Here is a 27,346-nt window from a genome sequence, read left to right on the forward strand (position 1 = left end):
GTGTTATTTATTTGCACTGGTGATGTGCTAAATCTGAACTACTGCAGGGGGACATGATGGTGACCAAGGCTGAAACTCCTTAATCTTGGACCACCCACACTGATGGAGGCCGAACTCAGTGTAAACAAAGCACCACTGAGCTGCATCTTCTCACCTTGTTGGATTATGTGTTGTATGCGATGGTTAATGGGGTAAAAGATAAGGACTAATGGGACTTGGTCTCTGTTTCAACTAAGGGGAAGGGGCGAGGGCAGTGCTGCGGGGTAGAGGAGACACGAGTGAGGGCCTCATCTTGAAGGGAGAGAGGAATCCCCCCCCCCAAAGAATGAGGACCTCTCTCCTGTAGTGGAACACCTCATCTTGGGTGCAGATGCGGCGTAGATGGAGGAATTGGGAGCAGGGGGTTAGTCTTTGCAGGAAGAACTGTAGTCGAGATAGTTGCGGAGTCAGTGGGTTTAATATCTGTAATTCCATAGCTGATTACAGATTTGGATAGGAGTGACTTGACTTGAGTGAACCCAGTCAAAAGTAACACCACCTCACACTACTCATCAAGATAGTTGTCAATTATCAAAAGTAACTGAAGCACCAAAATGCAGATATCACAAACACAAAACAAACTGCATTGGAGATTGGCTGCAAGGCAGAGAAGCCAACACCTTGTGTCAAATATTCCTCATCACAACAGACTACACTTTTCTAAAAAATCTCATGCCTCGAAGAAGATGAAATTTTTTTCCGTATTGTATCGTATCTGTCGCACTGCGGCCTAACATGGAGTTGGAGGCCTCTTGCTGGAGATCGACTTCGGGAGCTCCAACCGTGGGAGCCTGCGAAACTTAACACCGTGAAGCTGGTGATCTCTGTCAGATCGACCTTGGAGCTCGTGCTCTCTGTCAGAAATCGACCGTGGAGCTGGTGATCCGTCAGAGATCCAACAACGGGAGCCTGCGGACCTTCAAAGAGAAGCAGAACAAAAGGAATGGCTGGAGAAAAAAAAGAACCACAGTGCTGGAGTAACTCAGCCAGTCAGGCATCATCTCTGGAGAACATGGATAGGTGACTTAACAAAAAGGTACAATCACATCAGTGGAAAGAGAAATAAGCAAATAGCTAAAATAATTAACTTGCTGGGAGCAACAGTGTAAGTTTGCGATGGGCACTAAAGTTGGTGGCTTTAGAAGAGAATAGATGGGTGACCATGAGAAAAGGGAGTAGGCAGAGAGTGCAGATGATCCATGTGGGTTTACATAGATTGGCAGAGGGGCAGAACCCAACACAGGACTGAGGCGGGTGAATGAAAGAACGTTCAGTGGACAAGATAGGCAGGAACATGGCAGGAAGAAAGGAAGGATTGTTGGATTGAATTTGATTTATTTTAATGCGAGAGGCCCGACAGGTGAGGCAGATGAACTCAGGTAAGTGTGGCTGGGATGTTGTAGCTATTACGAATACTTGGTAGAGGGAAAGGACTGGCAGCTTAGTGGTACAGGTGTTTCAGGCAAGATAAAGTGGGGGTAAAAGAGGGGATGGCAAGATGACATTACCAATGGTTGGTCCAGAGAGAATATATGGGTGGAGCTGAAAAATAAAAAGAGGATGATCACCTTACTGAGAGTGTACTGCCGGCCCACAAATAATCCACGGGAATTAGAAGAGCAAATATGATGTAAGATTCCAGGCAGCTGTGCGGCTAATATGGTTGTCATCGTAGGGAATTTAAATTTTCCCAATATTGACTGGTGCAAAAGGTTTAGATGGGGCAGAATTTATCAAATGTGTTCAGGAAAGTTTCCTCAGACAATACGTCGAGAGAGGTCCAACAGAGGACAGGGCAAAGCTTGATCTAGACGTAGGAAATTGGGACGGGCAAGTAACTGAAGTGTCCGTGAGCAAGCCTTTTGGGACCAGCGACCAATGTTCTATTAGCTTCAAAAGTATGACGAGAAGGTGAGGCTCTAGTTGTGAAAAAAAGAGACATGGGTCAGCTGGGATTGTGTATCCTGGAGGAATTCCAGGACCAGAGGAGCAAAATTAGGAAGGAAGTTGGAAGGACAAAAAGGGGGCAGGAGATACCTCTGGCAGACAATATTAAGAAAAATCCAGAGATTTTGTGAGTACATTAAGGGAAAGTGGGTAACTAGAGAATAGGGCCACTCAGAAGTAAATGCAGCCACCTATGTATGGAGATGCAGGAGGCGGGAAAGCTCCTCAATGAGTATGTCTCCTGTTTTACTCGCAGTGAGGCCAAGGGCAGAAAGGGAATGGGAATTGAAGTGGCTAGCAACTAGGAGTTCCAGCTGACCCGAGATCAGAGCAAAGTGCTCAGTGTAATGGTCGCTTAGTTTATGCTTCTCCTCAGCTACCTTCCCCCCCCACCACATCACCCAGCACCTTCACCCTCATCCATCCGCTCATCACCCACCACCGATCCATTTTCCTTCCCCTCCCTCCGGTTCCCTTCTCCCAACCATTCCTCCCTCTGCTTCCTTATCACATTCCACCCTTTTGTATTCTCCACTTATCATCTTCAGCCTTGGTTACTATTTCACCCCTTCTCCTCCAAATGACTCGCCTGCCAAATAAAACCGTCCTGGAAGATGTCAGTAACTGCAGGGTAGGTGGCGGTGGAGCGGGGAATGGAAAAAGCGAAGGGTGAGAGGGGGAGTCCCACGGTGACTCAACGTGTCTTGTCGGTAGTGGCATTCTGAAGTGTGTCCTGTTGGGGACTACAACGCGAGCTGCAACAATAGCCACGTCAAGGCCAGCGCCATCGGTGCCTAGTTTTAATGTGAAACTAGACCAACTGGGAGCCTTTGGGTCCCTGTCACATGGGAGACCTGGTCCCCCAACGCAATATTACACCACTCACCCATAGCCCCCACGGGAGGCAAGGAGAGATTTAGAGCGGATATCATTCAGTCAGTGAGCAGTCGATGTAGACGACATGACGGTAATCACGAGGCAGCATATCAAGATGGTGTGAAAAATTACCCATCGCCGAGTGGAGTATCTATGATCTTCTCAACCTTAAATGGATAACCTCTAATTCTAGATTGCCTCGGAAGGAGAATGTAAAACACATATTAGCACTCTCAAAATTATTAAGGATCTTGCAAGATTCAATCAAATCCCCTCCCATCGAGTTCAAAATATACTTAAGGGAAGGAAATCTTTCACTCATTGCTCATTATTCCCCAGACGAAGGAAATCTTTCACTCATTGCTCATTATTCCCCAGACGACACCTGCAAAATGGAAGTTTCAGAAACCACGAGACCATCACGTTGGGGATTAATATCCCATAAATAACAACAGAAGAGTTATTTTAATCTTAACAAAAACATTTACAATGCTTATCAGACAATCCGCTCAACACAAACATTTTTGAAAACAGACGATCAAGCAGTCCTTGCCCCACACTCCATCACTGATCTAAAGGTTAAGCTCCTGATGAACAGTCCTGACAGTTTGATTCATTGAAGTTCTCCTTGGAGGTTTATAATTATACTTTTCAACCAGTTTTGGACAACTCTTCGCAGTGGATGTAGTACTAGATAAGTATATACTCTGCTACCCTAAGCTAAAGTTCACAACACTCAAGAGGAGGCTGGGAATTAAATTGGAAACAATAGAGCTGCAATTCTGAACTGACACTGCAGTGAAGAAGTGAAGCATCGGCTACATATCTTCTATCAGAATTTACAAATTTCCTACAAGACTTGTCAGACTCAAATAATGGAGGATTTCCCCACCCCTGGCTGAGTGGACAGTACCAGGGGTCCGTCTCAGAGAAAGGTGCACTCCATTCAGGATTGAGATGTAAAATGTCTTCATATAAACAGTGGTGAATCCCAGAGAATTCTTAATCTCAGAAGACGGCGGATGCTGGTGTTATATTCATTCAAAGCAGAGACGAATAGATATATGTATATTAAGGGAATCGGGAAAAATGGCACTGAGGTAGAAAGCTAGCTCACCTTATACAGATTTGAAGAGTCAAGATAGATGGTCTACTGCAGTGAAAATCCTGCTCCTTAAATTGTGAGAATTAGAAGCAGAGAAAACAGCAATGGAGTGAAACTCAGGAAATAAACAGACTTCACAATAGTTCCCACTCAAAGCAGCAGCCACCAGTCCCAGTAAAACTCACAAGTGCCGAATGCATTGAGTGGAGAACATTAAAATAATGGCTTTGGATGAAAAATATATTGTCACTGATAATTGAATCAAATCTTGCAGGAATTCTCCACTGAGCATTGGTTTTGATTCCTTCACACGTCTGGTACTGCTACAGAGTGATCTTCATCAGTTTCTATCCCAAGCTCCTCCTGAATTAATAAAACAATGAAAATGTCAATGGTCAAGTTACTGTATTTACCTATCAACAGAACAATGAGGGGAGGAGATCCGTGTGGCTATTCCCACTTTCTCCAATTACATATCTTGTTTTGGATTATATGGGAAAAAATGGCTTCTCAAGAGGTTTGCAGCGAGAGTCATGGAAGGTAATGATTGGTTGAAGTGGTTGAAGAGCAAGTGGAAGCCAGGTGGGGGTAGTGGGAGAAGGGATGGGATAGATGAACAAAGGGAGACATAATGAAAGCTGGATTTAAGCAAAAAAGCAAAAGGCTAGATGAACTCAGTCAAGCATGATACCCTACATAAAGTGAGATGGAGGGGTGAGACAGATGCTGGTCAAAGATATGTGGTACCAGGTAAGGTAGCAGGTAGGATGATGGACAGATGAAGTCATGTGGTGTTGGGGCAAGACGAGGCAGAAGCTGGTGGGTGAGAAGAGGTGTGAAATGTGAAGCCAGAAGAAGGATCACTGGTGGAAGGGGACAGTGGGAAGGGGACAGGAGGTTTGATGGTTAGTTATCTAAAATTCAACGTTTATAAAGTTGGAATGTAAGCTTCTTAAGCACAATATGAGGTGTTGTTCCTTCAGTTTTTACGTTGTCTCACTTTGGCAATCAAGAAAGGTCAGTATGGGAAAAGGAAGGGGTTAAAGTGGTTAGCAACTGGGAGATAAAGAGAAAGCATAGAATGGTCACATTGGCAATGTCATCTGAGCCTACTTAAGCATGCAGTGTACAGTTCATTATGGCCTGAGCTCGTGCTTTTCATTACTTACATAGAACTGTTTCTTGTTTTTTTGGGATACCCTTCCAGAACAGCATCAATCAAATCGGTTGCCTAAATAGAAAGTGTGATAGTTGGTGTTAATACACAGATCAGCAGGGGGTCCCAACAGAAACCACAACTTTCTTTCCTGAAACCAAATCATAGACAATAGGTGCAGGAGGAGGCCATTCGGCCCTTTGAGCCAGCTCCGCCATTCAATCCCCAATCAGTAACCCATTCCTGCCTTCTCCGCATATCCCCTGACTGCTTTCTTTAAGAGCCCTATCTAGCTCTCTCTTGAAAGTATCCAGAGAACCAGCCTCCACCGCCCTGTGAGGCAGAGAATTCCACAGACTCACCTCTCTGTGAGAAAAAATGTTTCCTCGTCTCCGTGCTTAAACTGTGGCCCCTGGTTCTGGACTCCCCCAACATTGGGAACATGTTTCCTGCCTCAGGTGTGTCCAAACGCTTAACAATCTTATCTGTTTCAATAAGATCCCCTCTCATTCTTCTAAACTCCAGAGTGTACAAGCCCAGCCGTTCCATTCTCTCAGCATATGACAGTCCCACCATCTCGGGAATTAACCTTGTAAACCTATAGTGCACTCCCTCAATAGCAAGAATGTCCTTCCTCAAATTAGGGGACCAAAACTGCACCCAATACTCCAGGTGTGGTCTCACTAGGGCACTGTACAGCTGCAGAAGGACCTCTTTGCTCCTATACTCGACTCTTGTTATAAAGGCCAACATGCCATTCACTTTCTTCACTGCCTGCTGTACCTGCATGCTTACTTTCATAGACTGAACAAGGACCCCCAGATCCCGTTGTACTTCCTCTTTTCCAAACGACGCCATTTAGATATCAATCTGCCTTCCTGTTTTTGCTACCAAAGTGGATAACCTCACAGTTATCCACATTAAACTTCATCTGCCATGCATCTGCCCACTCCCCCAACCTGTCCAAGTCACCCTGCATTCTCATAACATCCTCCTCACAGTTTACACTGCCACCCAGCTTTGTGTCAATTGCAAATTTGCTAATGTTACTTTGAATCCCTTCATCCAAATCATTGATGTATATTGTAAATAGCTGCCGTCCCAGCACCGAGCCTTGCGGTACCCCACTAGTCACTGCCTGCCATTCTGAAAGGGACCGTTAATCCCTACTCTTTGTTTCCTGTCTGCCAACCAATTTTCTATCCATGTCAGCACTCTACCCCCAATACCATGTGCCCTAGTTATGCCCACTAATCTCCTATGTGGGACCTTATCATATGCTAGAAACTTAGGAGTCGGAGTTATACAACACATTAATGGGCTGACCGTTCACCCCATCTACACTGAGCTCTGTATCTGTACCTTTGTATCCTTCTCTGCCTTCCCAGAAACACTACCTCTCTGGCAGTACATTCTGGATTCCAACCACGCCCATAGGCAAAGATTCTGACTATTGACAAGATCTATGCATTTTCTAATTTAATATGCCTCAATCAGGTCACCCTTTGGTCTCCTTCACTTCAGGACATATTAGCCAAGCCTATCTGATCACTTCCCAAGGTGAATCTCATCTGCATGTCTCACAACTACATCGTTCCAGTGATGATTGGAATTGCACAAAATATTCCAAACTTTGTCAAACTAATATTTTTGTAAAGTTGCAGCTGTTATATTCTGTGCCCTGACCTATACAGGAAAGCATGTGTCATATGCCTTCTTATATTTACCCGTGTTGCCACTTTCAAGAAATGATGAACTCAATCCCTGAAGTGTCTCTGTCCATCCGCCATTTACTGTGTATGTGCCAAAATGCTTCACCCTACACTTGTCAGGATTAAATTCCATCTGCCCATTCTCCACCCAACTTTCCATTAGAACTATGCTCAGCTGTATCTTTAGGCAACCTTCTACAGCATCATCAACTGAATGCCATCAAAGGCATTGGCAAGCTTTCTGAGCATGCCTCATGAGGCATTTAATATTTATCAGCAGCAGGGGTATCAGCTGAAACCCATATATACAATGTCTATAAGTATATGTCTGCATCAACCTTTTCACATCTTCAAAAAACTCAGTCGGATTCATGAGACACCACCTCCTATGTACAAAACTGTACTGACTATCCCTAATCAGTCCTTGCCCTCTAAATACATGCATATCTTATCCTTCAGAATACTCTCTGGTAACTTTCCCACCACAGATGTTAAACTCACTGGCCTGTCATTCCCAGGCTTTTCTTTGCATAAATAGAGGCACAACATTTCCCACCCTCCAGTCATCTGGCACCTCTCTTGCATTTAATGATGACTCGCATTTCTAGCTTCCCACCAGTGTTCTCGGATATATCTGGTCATTCTGGAGATTTGTCTGTCTTCATATGCTTTAGGACCTTCAGCATTTAAACCGCAATACTAAGCACTCTCAAGACACTTCCATCTTTTGCCCCAAGTTCCTCAGTCCTCATGTCTTGGAGAAATAGTCATTGAGGACCTTACACATGATCTAGAATTTAGAAGATTGAGGGGGGATCTTATAGAAACTTACAAAATTCTTAAGGGGTTGGACAGGCTAGATGCAGGAAGATTATTCCCGATGTTGGGGGAGTCCAGAACTAGGGGTCACAGTTTAAGGATACGAGGGAAGTCTTTTAGGACCGAGATGAGAAAATCATCTTTTACACAGAGTGGTGAATCTGTGGAATTCTCTGCCACAGAAGGTAGTTGAGGCCTGTTCATTGGTTATATTTAAGAGGGAGTTAGATGTGGCCCTTGTGGCTAAAGGGATCAGGGGGTATGGAGAGAAGGCAGGGATGGGATACTGAGTTGGGTGATCAGCCATGATCATATCGAATGGCAGTGCAGGCTCAAAGGGCCGAATGGCCTACTCCTGCACCTATTTTCTATGTTTCTATGACATGTGGCTCCACACAGAGTTGACTGCTTTGATTCCTTAGGAGGCCTACTCTCTTTGTGGTTACTCTTGCTCCCTTGATGCACATAAAATCTCTTAGGAATATCCTTAATATAATCTGCAAGAGCTATCTCTTGCCCCATTTTTGCCCTCCTGATTTTCTTCTTTTGCGTGCTCCTCGGTTCCCAAAGTTCCTCCAGGAATACACTTGATCCAAGCTGCCTATACCTACCCCAAGTGTCTTTCATATTCTTGATCAGAGCTTCAATGTCTCACATCATCCAAGCTTCCTTACGCCCAACTGCTTCGCCCTTCATTCTATCAGGAACATGTATGTCCTGGACTCCTGTCAGCACACCTTTAAAACCATCCCACTTTCAGAACTTCCTTTTCCTGCAAACAACCTGTTCCAATCAACTTGAGCGAGTTCCTCTTTAACACCTTCAAAGTTGGCCTTGCCCCAATATAGAATTTGAACTGGCAGGCCTGCATGTCTTTATCCATAATAATCTTACAGCTAACAGAACAGTGGTCGCTGATCCCAAAAGGTTCATCTACGAACACGTCATCCACTTGCCCCACCCAATTTACTAAGACTAGATCAAGTGTTACCCTCTCACATGTGGGGCCTTCTGCATATTGCCCAAAGAACATTTCCTGAACACATTTGTCAAATTCTGCCCCATCTCAACCTTTTCCACTATAAGAGTCCGAGTCAACATTGGGAAAGTTAAATTCCCGTATTATAACAATCTTTTAGACCTGCAGTTGTCTGCAAGCTCCTGGCATATTTGCTCTTCTAATTCCCATTGACTATTTAGGGGCCTGTAGTACACTTCCAACAGGGTGATCATCCCTTTCTTATTTTGCGGCCCCTTTCTTATAGCCTCACTGGACGAACCATCAGTAATGTAATCTCTGACCACTGCCATGACATAATTCTCAATCAATAAACAACTCCCCCTCTCTTTTATCCCCACCTCTATATCTCCTGTAGCATCTGTACCCTGGAACATTAAGCTGTCAGTCCTTAGCCATATTTCTTAGACCCCCTTCGATCAAGGCTGACCATGGGTGTCTCCAGGGTTCTATTCCATATGTGGAGGACGCCTGTGCGTGACTTTGTTTAACGTGGGGAGACTGGTGCACAGACAGCCACCCCATGGTCCTTGACAGACCTGGGTCGGGATCCAGTGGCATGGAGTCCAAGACGACCGGAGACCCTTTTTTGCTGCAGCCTTCATCCGCCTTCCCAGCTGTTGTGATGCTCCACTAAGGTCAGCCATTGTCCTCCACCTGTTCCACCGTTCAGGTCTTGGTTGGATTGCTCTTTGTCAGAGACCTCCCCCTCGACCTCACTGCCATGGGTGGCCCTACCAGGAGCATCGCTCCAGACAGCATCGCTCCAGACAGCATCGCTCTCAGGTCCACACGAGCTTCTCCACCACGACAAGGTGACAATCCATGGAGAGCCATAGCAATATCAGATTAATAACTGGGCTGGTGGTGGAGGCAAAGATGATGGTGGTGTTAAGTTTTCAGTTAGGCACATATAGCATGTACAGGCAGGAGAGATTGGTTTAAATTGGCATCCTGAGATCCAAAGTTGTAAGTCAGCAAGTGTGATTGGAAGGTAAAGGTTAGGATTAGTACGTCTCAAAGGAAGGTTAAGTATGGAGAGACGAAGGAATATGGTGAAGCTTTATTTCACTGCAAGAAGTATTGTGGGGAAAGCAGGTAAACTTATTAGACCTTGGATCGTTGCCTGTGATTATAATGTGGCCATTGCAGAAATGCAGTTGCAAGAGGGATACGAATGGCAGCTCAATGTTCCAGGGTTTTAATGTGTCAGACGTGATAGAGGGAGGGAGAAAAGGTGGAGTTACTCTACTAATCAGGGAGACGGTCACAGCGACACTCGGAGTGGACATACCTTTGTCTATGAGGCAATGTGGGTAGATCTCAAAAATATGAAAGGTGCAAGAACTCTAATGGGATTGTAGCATAATCAGCAGGAGATAGAAAAACATTTAAGATTGTTTTAAATAGGGATAACACTGGACCTTCTGGGGAGGTGCTAAATTGGAGTAAGGCAAGTTGCATTATTAGGCACGAGCTGGGGAGGGGTACATTGGGAGCAGTTGTTATTGGCCAAGTCCACATCTGACATGTGGGAGTCGTTTAAAGGCAAGTTGATCAAAGTTCAGGATAGGCTTATTCCAGTACGGATGAGCGATAAGGATGAAAAAATAAAAGTGAGTGTATACAAGGTTTAAGAAGATTAAATCAGAGAGGACCTTTGAGGAATATAAAGCAAGGAGGAAGAACTCAAGCAGGTGATTAAAAGGGTCAAATGCGGCTACAAAACGGCTTTGATGAGTTGGGTTAAAATGCCTAAATTAAAAACAAGAAGGTGAGAAGGTAAGATCGCTCAAGGATAAAAAAGGATTTTTTTGTTTGGAGTCGGGGAATGTTGGCAAGGTACTAAACGAGTACTTGACATCTGTTTTCACTACGATGTTGCACTTTGGGAGATTAAATGCAAGGGGAAAATATATAATTAATGTGTGACACTTAACGATGTAACGATGACACTTAACAGCATTGATGTACAAAGAGATTCTGGGGTCCAAGTCCATTGCTCCCTGCCAGTTGCACAAGTACATACAGCAGTAAAGACAGCATGTGGAATGCTTGCCTTCATTGGTCTTGGCATTGAGTACAAGAGTCAAGAAATCACGATGCAGCTCGATTGAACTTTGGTTAGCCCATATTTGGAATATTGTGTACTATTCTGGTCGTCCCCATACAGCAAGGATGTGGAGACTTTGGAAAGGGTGCAGATGAGGTTTACCAGAATGGTGCCATGATTTCAGGATATTAGCTACAAAGAGAGTTGGACAGACTTGGATTGTTTTCTCTGGAACGCCAGAGGTTGAGAGGAGACAAATGTAAAACTATGAGAGGCATAGATAGGGTAGACAGTTGGAACTATTTTCCCCAGGATGGAAGTATCAATAACTAGAAGGCACAGCTTTAAGGTGAAAGGAGGTGTGCGAGGAAAGTCTCTTTTATTTTAAACAGAGGGTGGCGAGTGCCTGGAACATGCTGCAAAGGTTGTGGGGGGGGGGGGGGGGGGGGGGGGGGGCAGATATGTTAGTGGCATTTAAAACACTTTTGGATAGGCATATGGATATTCAGGGAATGAAGGGATATGGATTATGCACAGGATGAAAAGACTTTGTCTCAGTGTCATGTTCAGCCTGATCCTGTGCTGTATTTCTATGTTCAATGTTCAACACAGACATCATGGCACCAAAGGCCCTGTTCTTGCTGTACTAGTTAATGTTAACCATATCATTCCCCACCTGTACAAATGCCCCAAGCGGGTGTCTCTATCTCTAATTGGACCATAATTCATACTTACCATTCTTTTTCTTTTTCGCCATTCTTTGATGTATCGCTTTTGTTCATTATGAACCTAGATAAGAGGAGGGAGGATTAAAGAATAGTTATATCCTCCCTTCTATTCACTAACAAATGCCGTTCTTTTCCAATATAGCCTCAAGAACTTTGCCCATTCACAACCCTTTCAACCTCTTTAATTAAATTTACACCCATACAAAAGTAATATAATCTTGGTCACTTGTAAATTAATGAAAATTGACCCACTGGCCCAATGCAGCACGCTTCTGCTGCTGGGGGAGATAAGCAGACCAGACAGCATCTGTGGAAGGAAATGGGTCGTTGATAATTGTTCAAGTTCAAGTGAGTTTATTGTCATGTGTTCCTGATAAGACAATGAAATTCTTGCTTTGCTTCAGCACACAGAACATAGTAGGTAGGCATTTACTACAAAACAGATCAATGTGTCCATATACCACAATATAAATATATACACACATGAATAAATAAAATGATAAAGTGCAAATAACAGATAATTGGTTATTAATAATCAAAGTTTTGTCCGAGCCAGGTTTAATAGCCTGATGACTGTGGGGAAGTAGCTATTCCTGAACCTTGTTGTTACAGTCTTCGGGCTCCTGTACCTTCTACCTGAAGGTAGCAGGGAGATGAGTGTGTGGCCAGGATGGTGTGGATCTTTGATGATACTGCCAGCCTTTTTGAGGCAGTGACTGCAGTTGGGGTTTTACAGCATGGAAACAGGCCCATGAGCGCAACTCATCCATGCCAGCCAAGATGCCCCATCTAGACAAGCCCCATTGCCAACCTTTGGCTCATATCCCTCGAAACCTTTACCAACCATGTACCTATCCAAGTATCTTTTAGATGTTGTTATAGTATCTACCTTAACCATCTCCTCAGGCAGCTCATTCCATACTCAGATTCATATTAAATCTTGCCCCCCTCACCTTAAACATTCGTCCTCTTGTGTTTGATTCACCATCTCTGGATACATTTACCTTATCTATACCTCTCAAGATTTACCCACATCTATAAGATCACTCCTCAGCCTATTGCCCTCCAAAGAATAAAGTTCTAGCTTTCTCAACCTCTCTTTATACCTCAGCCCGTCAAGTCCTCGCAACATCCTCACAAATCTTCTCTACATTCTTTCCAGCTTAATGACATTCTTCCTCTAGTCTTCTTCCTTCATGTCCTTATGCCCAGCTCACACTGCCCACCCAGCTCACACTGCCCACCCAGCCCACACTGCCCACCCAGCCTTGTGTCATCCGCAAAAGATGAGGTACCCTCCCTGATATTAATGCAAAACACAATTAGAAAATAAAACACACAAAAGTCCATCATAGTGCAAGAGATGTTCCATAGTGTTATGATGTCAAGATAGGATTAAGCTTGAAGATAAACACAAAAAGCTGGAGTAACTCAGCGGTGAGAAAGCATCTATGGAGAGAAGGAATGAGTAATGTTTCAGGTCGAGACCCTTCTTCAGACTGATTAAGCTTGTGCAGGTTAGTTATAGGACATGACATTTGTAGGAAAGTAAATGTTCCTGAACCTCATAGTGTGGGACTTCAAGCTTCTGAACCATCTGTCCAATGGTAGCAACGAGAAATGGTCCTTGTCTACATGGTGGGCATCGTCAAGGATAAATGCTACCTGTTGAGGCAGCGTCTCATGACTATGCTAACAATGGAGGGGAAGGCTGTGTCCATCACTCTCGGCAGCCTCTTGCATTCCTGTGCATTGGTATTTTGTACCTAGTCATGATGCAACCAGTCAAGATACTTTCTGCAGCACATCTATGGGAGGCTCTGCAAAGAGTAGTGCGTTCGGCCGAACACACTATGGGAACTTCACTCGCCCCCCTGCAGGAACTATACAACAGAAGGTGCAACTCCAGAGCAAATAAAATCATGGAAGACCCCTTCCACCCCTGCAACGGACTGTTCCAGCTGCTACGGTCAGGCAAACGCCTCCGTTGCCATGCGGTGAGAACGGAGAGGTTGAGAAGGAGTTTCTTCCCAGAGGCAATTCGGACTGTAAACGCCTATCTCACCAGGGACTAACTCTACAGAACGTTTTTCTTTCCATTATTTATTTTGTAAAAGAATATGTGTGTTATGATTGTGTTTATTTGTTGTTTGTCTTTTGCACAAAAGTCCGCGAAGCATTGCCACTTTCATTTCACTGCACATCTCGTATGTGTATGTGACAAATAAACTTGACTTGACTTGTTGGGAGTACCTTGCTCCTTCTGGTTTCTCTCACATTCTACCAGATAACTGCTGGTATCACTGCTTATTGCAGGCCTTATCTCACTTTCTCTTGGGTGCTACTAGTTTTTGTATGCCTTACTTCACTTCCTCTCACAATTGGCCAAATGCATAATGAGAGTAGCCCAATATGATGGACATGGTGGGCTAATGCGCCTGCTTCCGTGCTGTACAGCTCTATACCACTAAATCACACAGTATAACAGCTTCACCTGCTCTTTATCTTCTGGGGTAACATGGTTGCTTGCAGATTTAATCTTCCGTAGTTTCTCCCGATACAAGGGACATTCTTGCTTTAACGCTGTGATTTCCACTGACATTTCTTGGGTTGTCATCGAGTTAGTTAGCTCTTTAAGTTCTAATTCAGATACAAATGGAGGTTAATGTCCACTTCAATTTCACAAACTAGATATAAAATAAACTCTATTATCATTGCTTCATAAAACAAGGGATAATTACATTTTGTTCTGCATGTCCCATAACAGAGCCTTTCATCCACAGTAGGTGGATCAGAGGACAGAGGTTTAAGGTGAGAGGGGAAAGATTCGATAGGAACCTGAGGGGCAACATTTTCACACAGAGGGTGGTTGGTATATGGAATGAGATGCCGTAGGAGGTAGTTGAGGCAGGTACTAAAACAGTATTTAAAAGACTCTTGGTCAGGTACATAGATAGAAAAGACTTGGGAGGAATTGGGACCAAATTGAGCAAATAGAACCAACTTACATGTGGCAACTTGATCAGCATGGACGAGTGGGCCTGTTTCCTTGGTGGATGAAGCTATGACTCAGTGGGCATTTTTCTCTCTGAGATTGAGGGTAGTATAGGAGGTTGCATGGTTCAAATCATAAATTTCAAAAACTTTTCCTGTACTTTATCAAAATGTTTAAATCACACCAGTGGAGATTCTCACCTCTGTAACCACTGTGTGTATTAAAGTCACTGCAGTTCATTAATGAGATTTGATTTAGAAAGTCAGCTGCAGAAATGGGCATTTCTGGAATTGGCTGGGAAATCAAGCCCCAAGATGGCTGAAAGGATGCCCAAAAACTCTGGAAACAATTGATATGGATTAGACAACCCAGCCGTTTGTCACAGAAGCCTGATGCGCAGGATCTAAAATTGAGGCAGGCTTTAATTGTGATGGTATTGATAGAGAGAGACAATTTGCATTGTTCATCTTTGTGCAGAATCTAAAAAATTGTGTGAAGCCTTTTAGGAGAATTTAGGAAACATACATCCAAACAGGTAATGATAGCTTGGAAGTCTCTCCCACAAATAATGTTCATTTTACATTTGGAATTGCTATCTGTTAATGTACATGAAAAGATAGGGTTGGGTCGTGAATCTGCAATCTCCTAAATTTAGGATTTATGGTGACTATTAGTTATGACCTCTAATTTTTGATTTCCTCACCATAGAAACATAGAAAATAGGAGCAGGAGGCCATTCGGTCCTTCGAGCCACCACTGCCACTTATTGTGATGATCATGGCTTATCGTCCCCAATCAATGATCCGTGCCTGCCTTCTCCCCATGTCCCTTGATTCCACTAGCCCCTAGAGCTCTATCTAACTCTCTTTTAAATCCACCCAGTGATTTGGCCTCCACTGCTCTCTGTGACAGGGAATTCCACAAATTCACAACTCTCTGGGTGAAAATGTTTCTCACCTCAGTCTTAAATTGCCTCCCCTTTATTCTAAGACTGTGGCCCCTGGTTCTAGCCTCGCCCAACATTGGGAACATTTTTCTTGCATCTAGCTTGTCCAGTCCTTTTATAATTTTATATGTTTCTATAAGATCCCCCTCATTCTTCTAAACTCCAGTGAATACAAGCATAGTCTTCTCAATCTATCCTCATATGACAGTCCCGCCACCCCAGGGATCAATCTCGTGAACCTACGCTGCACTACCTCAATCACAAGGATATTCTTCCTCAAATTAGGAGACCAAAACTGGACACAATACTCCAGATGTGATCTTACCAGAGCCCTATACAACTGCAGAAGAACCTCTATACTCCTATTCTGAAATCCTCTTCTATTGAAGGCCAATATTCCATTAGCTTTCTTCACTGCCTGCTGTACCTGTAAGCCAACTTTCAGTGACTGATATACAAGGACACCCAGGTCTCGCTGCACCTCCCCCTTACCTAACCTAACCCCATTGAGATAATAATCTGCCCCCTTGCTTTCGCCGCCAAAGTGGATAACCTCACATTTATCTATATTATACTGCACCTGCCACGCATCTGCCCACTCACTCAACCTGTCCCGGCCACCCTGCAACCTCCTAACATCCTCGTCACAGTTCACACTGCCACCCAGCTTTGTGTCATCTGCAAATTTGCTAGTGTTGCTCCTAATTCCCACTTCCAAATCATTAATATATATGGTAAGCAGTTGCAGCCACAACACCGAGTCTTGAGGCACTCCACTTATGCCCAGAAATTATGCCCAGAAATTCCTGCCATTGCTGTTCCACCGTCTTTCCTGCTAGGATCCAGAGGAAACATTTTTTCAAATTTCATCTATAAACCATCAGCTCTACAGAAACCTCCTCTAATAATGTACCCCCTCAATACTGGTATCACATTTCAGGATATTTTTTGCAACCTCTACACCAATTCCGCTTCTAGGGGGGGTCGGCAACCTTGTTCTGCATAGGGGCCGGACACATATCTGTGAGCGGATGGCGAGCCACATCTATCACGTGTACGCATGATCCCGCCGTGGATGGCAGGCATCAAATAAATCCTGCCCCTTCGAGGACGCCACCCGGAGAACTGGCCCCGAGTTGCTAGCAAAGATCATAGTAGCTCCTATGATCTTTGGTTACTAGTTACGGGCGCTCACGATCGTGGCGTACCTACAGCCCATTGCCTTGGCTCTGTCCTGAAGGCGGTTGCTCATATATTCACACTCACTCGTCCCCGGGCTGGTAACAACCCCGATCCCGACAGTGAAGCCCAGACATAAAGGTGCACGGCCGTGCCGGCGGCTTAGTGCAGGATGCGGTACAGCCAGAGCTCGGCGCTACTCGGCAGCTCTGCCCTTGCAGCTGCCAGCACAGGCCTACTTGTGCCACCGCGCCTGGGCGCCACAACCTCAGCCCCGGGAAGTACCGGAGATGACGGAAGTCAGCGAGCCGAATAAATACGTAGAAAAATACACCTGCGGGCTGGATGATTTCGGGTTACGGGCCGCATTCGGCCCAGGGGCCGTATGTTGCCGACCCCTGGCCTAGAGATAGAGTCAAGTCACAGCAAACAACATAAAACATCTAAATCAGTATGTAGAGGAACCAATAACGAAACATCAAATTTACATCTCGTATTGTAGAATGAGAAAGGGTTAATGAGAAATCTGGTAACTAAGGAACCTTGGAGAAGAATAAGATGGAATTTTAGATGTAGATTGGAAGTAAGTGTGAAATCAGGATATTGACTCTAAACAAAGCAAATTATTTAAGTACAAGGTATAAATTGACTATGATCAATAAATGGACATTGTACTAAATGAGTAACGGCCTACATTTAAATAATTAATTCACAACAAATATATATCACGTTAAGGTAGAAATATAGAAAACATTTCTAATTGTCACTGATAAGAACAGTTGAACAGCATGAGATCAGAAGAAAAGGGACAATGATACCAAATGTGGGGGTAAGAAAACAAAATGGAGAAAGGGATGCAGAATAACATAATTGTCTGGTAAAAAAGATTTTACATGATAAAAGCTTCTTTACATTATAAAAAGGGAAAGATTTGCAAAAGGGAAAAATATGCCCTTCATTATTTTGCACATCTCTCTTAGGTTATCCCTCAGCCTTCTCTGCACAATAAAATCTAACTCAGCTTATCAATAGACACAAAATGTTGGAATAACTGCAGCTTATCAAAATCTAGCCCCCCTCTTTCCCAAATGTTCCCTTCCACCTATACCTCTCCCATTTCATTCCTCATCTCTCCTTATCAAATACCCTTTTATCTCAATTTCACTCCCAGCCTTTGTTACTTACTCCACCAAACTGCCAACCAAAGCCCCCTCACCTGTATCCACCTATCACTTGCCTGGCGTTGTCTGTCTCCACCTCTATTTTCCCGCTTTCTCCCCACTACTCCATCAGCATCTGCCCAAAATGTTGCCAGATCATTCCCACTGCAGATGCTGCCAGAGCTGCAGAGTTCCTCCAGCACTTTATGTAGAGCTAAAATGCCAATGCACGAGCCATTGTATCACCTTGTCTGTGTAATTGATGAAATGACACTCATCTATAAATATTGGCTCACACAAGGTTTACCTCACATTCTTGTACTACATACATTCGGCCAAAAAAAGAGAAAGCATAATCACCACCTTGATATTCGCATACCACCATTAGAATTCTCCAAACACAGCCTCCTCACCCCACACTATGTAATTTTATCCTCCACCTATTTATTCCCCGTTATACCTGCTTCCATTTGACGACAGCTCTGTTGAAGGTTTTGAAGCTTTTCACTCTGTTCACCTATCTGTTTATCTAGTGTCTTCAGATCAGCTTCACCAACAACTGTAAATTGTTCCTGGAGGGAATCAGACAACATTCAACCATAAGCAAAGGGTACAATCATCCACTAGACTCTAAGATGCAAAGATGATCATCAGGATGTTGCCTGGTATAGAGCATTTCAATATTGAGGAGAGTGTAATATGGGTTTGACTTCCTTGGAGCAAAGGAGCAGATGGAAGAATAAATTAAGGTAGACTAGATTACGAGGGGTATAGATAGGATAATGACAATCATTTCTCCTTAGGAATGATATCCATAATCAGAGGGCGTAGAATCACAAAGTGATGCAGAACAAAAACTTTGGCCTGACTCACCCATGCGAATCAAGATACACATCTACATCAGTCCCATTTGTCCGTGTTAGGCCAAATTCTGCTCTAACTCTATTTACAAGGTTGCAGATGACACCACGTCATGGGCCAGATCATAAACATTGTTAAGACAACATACCAGAAAAAGATAAAGAGCTTAGTAATATGGTGTATTATAGTAATAGTAATATTGAGCTTAGTAATATTGTGCCAAGACAACAACCTCTCCCTCAATGCTAGCCAAAAGAATAAGCTGCCAGCCTAGTCCCTCCCTTAACCAGGTTTCTGTAACGGTTATATTGTCCTAGTCACACGTACTTATCCGCACCCCGTGTACATCCACCTTAACCATCAGGCCTCTCGCATTGAAATAAATGCAACTTAAACCATCAATACCTCTTCGCACCCTTCCATGCTCCTGTCTATCCTATCTACCGAAGTCGCTTTCATCGCCTTCTGTACAGTCTTCCAGCTTCTCACTTGCCTGCCAATCTAGATTAAACAGCCCCGAGTAGCACTCGCAAACCTACCTGCTAGGATATTGGTTCCCATATGTTCAGGTACAACCTGTCCCTCCTGTACAGGTCACCTCTGCCTCACAAGAGATCTCAATGGTTCAAAACTGAATCTTTGCTCACACCAACTCCTCAGCCACACATAAACCTGTCTTCTCTTCCTACTTTTAGTCTCACTAGCATTTGGTTCCGGGAGCAATCCAGAATTTCTTATCCCACCAAAAACCACCCCCATCCTCCCAATCTCTTCCCTGTGCCCCACCTGGACATGCACTCATTTCTCCCCTTTCCTCGCTATTCCTACCTCTGGCTTCACAATTCACGCTTCTATTCTTTTGCCTTTTCATCTCCGGCCTTTGTCCAACCGTCTGCCTGTCAAAACTCCTCCATCCCTCATCTGTATCCACCTATCACTAGCCAGGATTTGTCCCGACTCTCCTCTCATCCAGCGTTCTCCTCCATCACCACAATCAGTCAGAAGGGTCCCGACCTGAAACATCACATCCATCTCTAGAGATGTTGCCTGACCCTCTGAATTACTCCAACACTTTGTGCCTTTTTTTTGTAAACTAGCATCAGCAGTTTGTTTCTCCACTATCCTTGAAGTTCTGCTTTTAAACCTTTTGTTTAGCTCCCCGTATTCACTCCAAAGGACCTCATCCCATTTCCTACCAATGTCCTTTGTGCCAATGGGCACAACAACTTCCAGCTACACGCACTGCGTCCAGAAGGGTAACACAAGGTCTTGACCCGAAACGTCACCTATTCGTTTTCCCCAGACCTGCTGAGTTACTCCAGCATTTTGTGTCCACCATCCTGGAGTCTCTATTGCTGCCACAGAACCTCCTGTGTGTCCCCTAACTAACGTGTATCCTATCCTATCACCCTTCCTTGCTGGGCCTCAGAGCCAGGCACGATCCCACCGAACTGGCAGCTGTTGCTCTTTCCTCACTGGTCATTCCCCCCCTCCCAATGTCCAAAGGGGCTTGTCTAGGAGCAATTGCAGCAGCACTCTGTCTATTCCCTTTCCTGGTGGTCACCTATCTATTTTCTGTCCTGGAGACATTTTCATACAGTGGGTGGTGGTGTATGAAACATCCCAGATGAAGCAGTTGAGGCAGGCACCATAACCTTTAAAAGACATTTGGATAAGTCTTTCCATATGAAAGGTTTAGGGGATATGGGCCAAGCATGGGTGTGGGATTAGCTTGGATGGGGCATGTTGTTCAGTATAGACATGTTGGCCTGAAGGGCCTGTTTCGATGCTGTATGACTATAACTATCTGTAAATGGCTTTTAAATGTTGTGACAGTACTTGCCTCAACCACCTTTTCTGGCAGCCTGCTCCATATACTTACCACACCTTCTATGAAAAAGCTGCTCCATCAGTTCCTATTAAATCTTCCCCCTCTCACCTTAAACCCAGTTAACAGTTATCTATTTATTGATTCTCCTTCCCTGGGAAAAAGACTATGCATTCACCTTATCCAAGCCCCTCATGCTTTTATATACCTCTCTCAGGTCACCCAACAATTTTCTACTCTCTGCAGAATAAAGACCTTGCTTGCCCAACTGAAGAAGGACACAAAATGCTGGTGTAATTCATCGGGACAGGCAGCATCTATGGAGAGAAGGAATGGGCGAAGTTTTGGACTGAGATCCTCCAGACTAGAGTCAGGGGAAAGGAAAACCAGACATATAAATGGATGTAGAGGGATATAAGAACAAATGAATGAAAGATATGCAAAAAAGTAACAATGATAAAGGAAACAGACCATTGTTAGCCGTTTGCTGGGTGAGAACGAGAAGCTGGTGTGATTAGGGTCCGGGAGGGTTGGAGAGAGGGAAAGCAGGCGTTACTTGAAGTTAGAGAAATCAAATGTCATACCACTGGTTGTAGGCTGCCCAAGCAAAATATGAGATTCTATTCTTCATCTCATGCTGCCCATCTCTCCTTCTAATCCAGGCTCGTTTGGAAATGTTGGTTCCATGTTTCAGATGCTATCTATAGACCTACCCAAATACAGAGTCTGACATACAAATCAAATATAATTTTCTCACCTGATCAGCAAAGTAGATTTTCTGTTTCCCATATACCTTTTCTTTTATTTTCCCATCTTGTGCTAGCTGCTCAAGGGCTTTCACTGCAGCCTGCCACAAAAGATTTGATGAAACTGTTACCATAACAAAACAACAGGGTTGCAACTCCATAAATCATAATAAAAGACACTAATTAAATCAGAATATAACTTTTGCCACTAATGTATTCCTAGAATCCACTCCACAGAACTGTCAGCCAGTGCTTCCTTGCAGCCCCCGGCATTCTGATGTGGTACTCCACCCTCGGACATTTCTCCAAAACATTACTTTTGAAAAATTGAACTGATTAATCCTGTTGCACACTGATCAAACCAAAGAAAAATTATTTGGATGAGAACATACATGGCAAGATTAGCAAGTTTACAGATGATACAAAATTGGGTGGTTTTGCAGGTAGTGAAGATGGTTGTGAAAATTTGCAGCAGAATCCTGATTGATTAGCCAAGTGGCTGAGGAATGGTCGATGGAATTTAATAGAGAAATGTGAGCGGTTTCATTTTGGGAAGTCTAGCATGGGCAGGACCAACACAGTGAATGGTAGGGCTCCGGGGGGAGGTGGGGGGTGGAGTTGCACTTGGGGAGTACTGTGTTCATTTTTGGTCACCCACCTATAGAAACGATACCATTAAGCCTGAAAGAGAGCAGAAAAGATTTACAAGGATGTGGCCTGTGATGAACTGTGTTTCAAGGATAGGTTGGGCAGCCTGGGACTTTATTCTTTGGAGCATGGGAAACTGAGGAATGATCTTATACGGGTACATAAAATCAAACAATCAAGGGACTGCCCCATAGTAACACAAAACAATCTTACCGTTTTCCCAAAATGATGTTCTTGCTGGAGATTCCCAAAAATATCCTGCGCACTGAAGGGCCGATTCCGGTCAGTTAAATACTTTAAAATAATGGCCAAAGCTAAAAATAATGTATCAAAATATTATATAATTTTATTGAAGAGAATTATTTACACCCATCAGGCATCTTATTACTTGTTGTTTAAGAAGGAACAGCAGATGTTGGAAAATCGACGGTACACAAAAAAGCTGGAGAAACTCAGCGGGTGCAGCAGCACCTATGGAGCGAAGGAAATAGGCAACGTTTCGGGAGCGAAGGAAATAATAATAATAATAATACATTTTATTTATGGGTGCCTTTCAAGAGTCTCAAGGACACCTTACAAACATTTAGCAGGTAGAGGAAAAACATGTAAGGGGAATGAAATAAATAGTAGAGACACGACTAGTACACAAAGTAAATACAGAATTCAATACAAAACACAGTATGAGGCAATTAATGCACAGATGAAAAGGGAGGGCACGTGGGGCTAAGGATAGGCAGAGGTGAAGAGATGGGTCTTGAGACGGGACTGGAAGATGGTGAGGGACACGGAATTGCGGATCAGTTGGGGGAGGGAGTTCCAGAGCCTGGGAGCTGCCCTGGAGAAGGCTCTGTCCCCAAAACTGCGGAGGTTGGGCTTGTGGATGGAGAGGAGACCAGCTGATGTGGATCTGAGGGACCGTGAGGGTTGGTAGGGGGAGAGGAGGTCAGTGAGATATGGGGGGGCCAGATGGTGGAGGGCTTTGTAGGTGAGGACCAGGATTTTGTAGGTGATCCGGTGGGAGATGGGAAGCCAGTGAAGTTGTTTGAGGACTGGAGTGATGTGATGGCAGGATTTGGTGCGGGTGATGAGTCGGGCGGCTGCGTTCTGTTGGGTCGGTTGATGTAGGTGGAGTTGATGCCAAGGACAAGTGAGTTGCAATAGTCCAGTTGGGAGGAGATGAAGGCATGGATGAGTCTTTCAGCAGCGGGCGGTGTGAGAGAGGGTCTGAGTTTGGCGATGTTGAGGAGATGAAAGAAGGAGGTTTTAATGACATGGCGGATGTGAGGCTCAAGGGAGAGGGTGGAATCAAAGATCACGCCAAGGTTGCGGGCCTGGGGAGATAGTGATGGTGGGAGTGGGGTTATTGATTTTGCTGAGTGTGGCTTTGGAGCCTATGAGAAGGAATTCTGTCTTATCGCTGTTGAGTTTGAGGAAATTGTGTTGCATCCAGGTTTTTATAGCTGACAAACAGGAGTTGATATGGGGGGGGGATTTGGTGCCAAGCAACGTTTCGGGGCAAAGGAAATAGGCAAAGTTTCGGGGCGAAGGAAATAGGCAAAGTTTCAGGGCGAAGGAAATAGGCAACATTTCGGGGCCAAGGAAATAGGCAACCTCCCGAAAAGTTGCCTATTTCCTTCGCTCCATAGATGCTGCTGCACCCGCTGAGTTTCTCCAGCTTTTTTGTGTACCTTCTTATTACTTGTTGTCTTATTACTCTCTAGGGTTTGAGTACATATGCTCCAAGGTCTCTATGCTCCCCAAAACCTCTGAATATTCATCTATTGTGCATTCTTTTGTACTGTTATACCTCAACAAATGCATTTTTTACTTTTATTAATTAATTTCCAATTGTTATTTTTATACCCATCAAACCTGTTTGTAATACAGTGCGGGTCAGGCAGCATCTCAGAATATGGATAGGTGACGTTTTGGCTTGGGACCCTAGTTCAGTCTGAAGAAACATTGGTTATCCACGTTCTCCTGCTACGTCTCAAACAACAACACTAATTTTGTATAACAATCAAGCCTTCGCATTCAAATACTAATATTGATACACGCTGCCAAGTAATATCAAATCAAGGATACTCAACTTCCTGGCGCATGGACTACAATCAGTGAAGATAGATGACAACTATCCTCCATGATAATTCTCAACACCTGTACCCTGCAAGGATGCATTCTTAGCTTCTTACTATATTCCCAATACACTCACAAATGCATCTGTATTCTGCTGACTCCATTTACAGAATTTGCAGATGACAGCACTGTAGCGAGCCAGATCTTGAACAATGACAAGACATAGTATAGGAAGGAAATATTAGGAGGCCTTAGTAACATGGTGTCAAGATAACCTCTCCCTCAATGTCAGCAAAATAAAGGAGCTAATCATAATCCTACTTTATTAGCCAAGTATGTTTTGCAACATACGATTTGCCATATAGTCATACCAATAAAAAGCAAAACACACAAAATACATTTTAACATAAACATCCACCAGTGACTCCTCCACGTTCCTCACTGTTATGGAAGGCGAAAAAAAGTTAAATCTCTTCCCTTCTTTGTTCCCGCAGTCGGGTGCCTCGAGCCTTCCATTATCTATTGTTGACAGGGTGATCTTGGCCCTGACAACAATAGCCAACATAAAATGCATCGGGGTGATCAAGCTCCCGCATCGGGGGGGGGGGGGGGGATCTCAGCCGTTTGGGGGGGTAGGGGGGAAATTATCTGAAGAAGTTGGTGAGAGTTGTAGGGGACGTGGTAACCTTCCTAAGCCTGCTAAGGAAATAGAGGTGTTGGTGTGCTGCCTTGGTCGTTGCTTCAATATGAGTGGTCCAGGAGAAGTTGTTGGTGATATTGTCTCCCAGGAATTTGACGTTTTCCACCATCTCTACTTCAGCACCGTCAATCCAAACTGGGGTATGGGCTCCGGTTTGCTTCCTGGTCAATCACTATCTCCTTTTCCTTGCTGATATTGATACAGGCCTAACTTGGGCAGGTGGAACTCGTGTAGATAGGGCATGTTGGTTGGCACGGGTAAGGGTTTCCACCCTTTATTATTATGACACTATAACCCAGCAGCACATGGAATCTCATCATAGTATTTTAAACTAACCAATGCCCTTGGATTGAAACAGAAAATAGGTGAAGGAGGAGGCCATTCGGCCCTTCGAGCCAGCACTGCCATTCATTGTGATCATGGCTGAATGTCCCCAATCAATAACCCGTGCCTGCCTTCTCCCATATCCCTTGACTCCACTAGCCACTAGAGCTCTAACTCTCTCTTAAATCCATCCAGTGACTTGGCCTCCACTGCCCTCTGTGGCAGGGAATTCCATAAGTTCACAACTCTGGGTGAAAAAGTTTGTTCTCAGTCTTAAATGACCTCCCCTTTATTCTAAGACTGTGGGCCCTGGTTCTGGACTCACCCAAGATGAGTCTCGACCTGAACCGTCAACCACTCCTTCTCTCCAGAGATGCTGCCTGTCCCACTGAGTTACACCAGCACTCTGTGAAACATCCCTATCCATGTTCTCCAGAGATGCTGAGTTACTCCAGGTTTTTGTCCAGATTTCTGTTGCAGTGCCAACTTAAAATCAAGCTTATCACATTCCCCCAGAATCCACAATATTTAAGATATTTAGTGCAAATAAAAGCAGATTTCTGGAAAAACGAAGCAGATTCAGCATCAAGTGTGAAGGGAACGTCAATATTCCAGATCGGAACACCGATTCTGATTTTGAAGTTTACCATGGGAGATATGGTGAAATACCTTCTTAAAACCAGAATTTACAGAAGACTGTTCAAACTTTGGAGCTCAAAATACAACTGCCAAACCAGCCAAATTTAAAGGTCATAGAATATTATGATGGTGACTATTTGGCCCATCGTCTTTATTGGCCAAACCTACCAATGTTTCACCATGCAACTCTACTCTTGGAGTACAGCCAAGTACGGCTTCATACCATGTCACGAGTCAAGTGTTTTACGGAACAATTAATTTCCTACAGATATTTTAACATAGTATTATAATAAACAGACACATAAATAAACAACAATAGTGTCAAGTTAAAAATAATGCCCCCCCCCCCCCCAAGTCTATATGGCTTGGAGCCAATTTAGAGGTTGTGGTGTTTAACAGCCGGATGGCTGTAAATTGTTTCTGCATTCCCTTTAATCTCTTCCCTGTTTTTTGTGCCGTCCAGAGTTGTGCGTCTCTCCCACTCGCTGCCCCCTCACTCTCAGCCTGACCACCCCCTCACTCTCACCCTGAACACCAACACCGCTCCCCGAACTCTCACTCTGACCCCCTTCCCCTCACCCTGACCACCTCCTCACTCCACCACCACCCCTCCCCTCCCCTCCTTCATTCTCACCCTGACCCCCTCTTCCCCTACGTCTGCCTCATTCACACCCCCCCCCCCTCACCCCCCCCCTTCCCTCACCTCTGACCCCTCCCCACCTCGCCCCTCCCCCCCCTCCCCTCACTCTCACCCTGACCACCTCCACCCTCACCTCACCACCTCCACCCTCACCTCACCACCTCCACCTTTCCTCACAACTCCGGCAACAAGCTGAGCAAACCCATCGTATCCCCACTGTTGTGGAAACCCACCAGCACAATCCTTCTGCTTGCTCATCGCGGCCGTGAGCGGAGAGTCGGATGGTCAGATCTTTGGTCTGACGCGCAGCGGACCGACCGTTTCTCCCAAAGATCATAGAGCGGAGCAAGATACTCCACTCGTGCGAAATGTAACGCGTTGAGGTGAAGTGAGTGACATAGTCGCCTCCAACCCGCCCTGTGACCTTTGGTCCCTTCCCCGTCGCCGCCTTTCCCGCCTTTCGCTCAGCACATGCGCACAAGAACGGCGGGCCTTGCGGCGTCTGAAGCCTCGTCTCCTAGGCAACGGCCCGAGTGGTTTAAACTGAACCATAATTGCTTCCAATCAACCTCTGCAGTTGAAAACAGAAACTTTGCAGACACTGGGAATGCGAATTAAAAGCAGACATGCTGTAGAGGCTCAAAAGGTCGGGCAGCGTCCATGGAGAAAGAAAAGGGCCTGTCCCACTTGGCCGTCATTTGCGCGTCACGCAGATGGCGCGCGTAGATTTTGTACATTACAAAATCCTGCGCGGACGCGCGTCACTGCCTATGTTAGACTGACATAGAAACATAGAAAATAGGTACAGGAGTAGGCCATTCGACCCTTCGAGCCTGCACCGCCATTCAATATGATCATGGCTGATCATCCAACTCAGTATCCCATGTACCTGCCTTCTCTCCATACCCCCTGATCCCTTTAGCCACAAAGGCCACATCTAACCCCCTCTTAAATATAGCCAATGAACTGGCCTCAACTACCTTCTGTGGCAGAGAATTCCACAGATTCACCACTCTATGTGTGAAAAATGTTTTCCTCATCTCGGTCCTAAAAGATTTCCCCCTTATCCTTAAACTGTGACCCCTTGTTCTGGACTTCCCCAACATCGGGAACAATCTTCCTGCATCAACCTGTCCAACCCCTTAAAAATG

General features: G+C 44.6%; 1 protein-coding gene across 1 annotated transcript; it reads right to left on the bottom strand.

Moving 5' to 3' along the window:
* Nucleotides 1-3,308: 3,308 nt before the first annotated feature.
* On the bottom strand, nt 3,309-26,613 carry psmc3ip (PSMC3 interacting protein). Its single transcript, XM_055656742.1, is given in 9 exon segments — nt 3,309-4,330; nt 5,137-5,157; nt 5,160-5,198; nt 11,461-11,514; nt 13,948-14,093; nt 18,194-18,305; nt 21,180-21,269; nt 22,030-22,130; nt 26,429-26,613. Coding segments are annotated over 9 exon segments (645 nt in total). The 5' UTR covers nt 26,454-26,613; the 3' UTR covers nt 3,309-4,273.
* Between the last annotated feature and the right edge of the window lie 733 nt (nt 26,614-27,346).

This window comes from Leucoraja erinacea, chromosome 27, assembly GCF_028641065.1.
Source record: "Leucoraja erinacea ecotype New England chromosome 27, Leri_hhj_1, whole genome shotgun sequence".
Taxonomy (NCBI): domain Eukaryota; kingdom Metazoa; phylum Chordata; class Chondrichthyes; order Rajiformes; family Rajidae; genus Leucoraja; species Leucoraja erinaceus.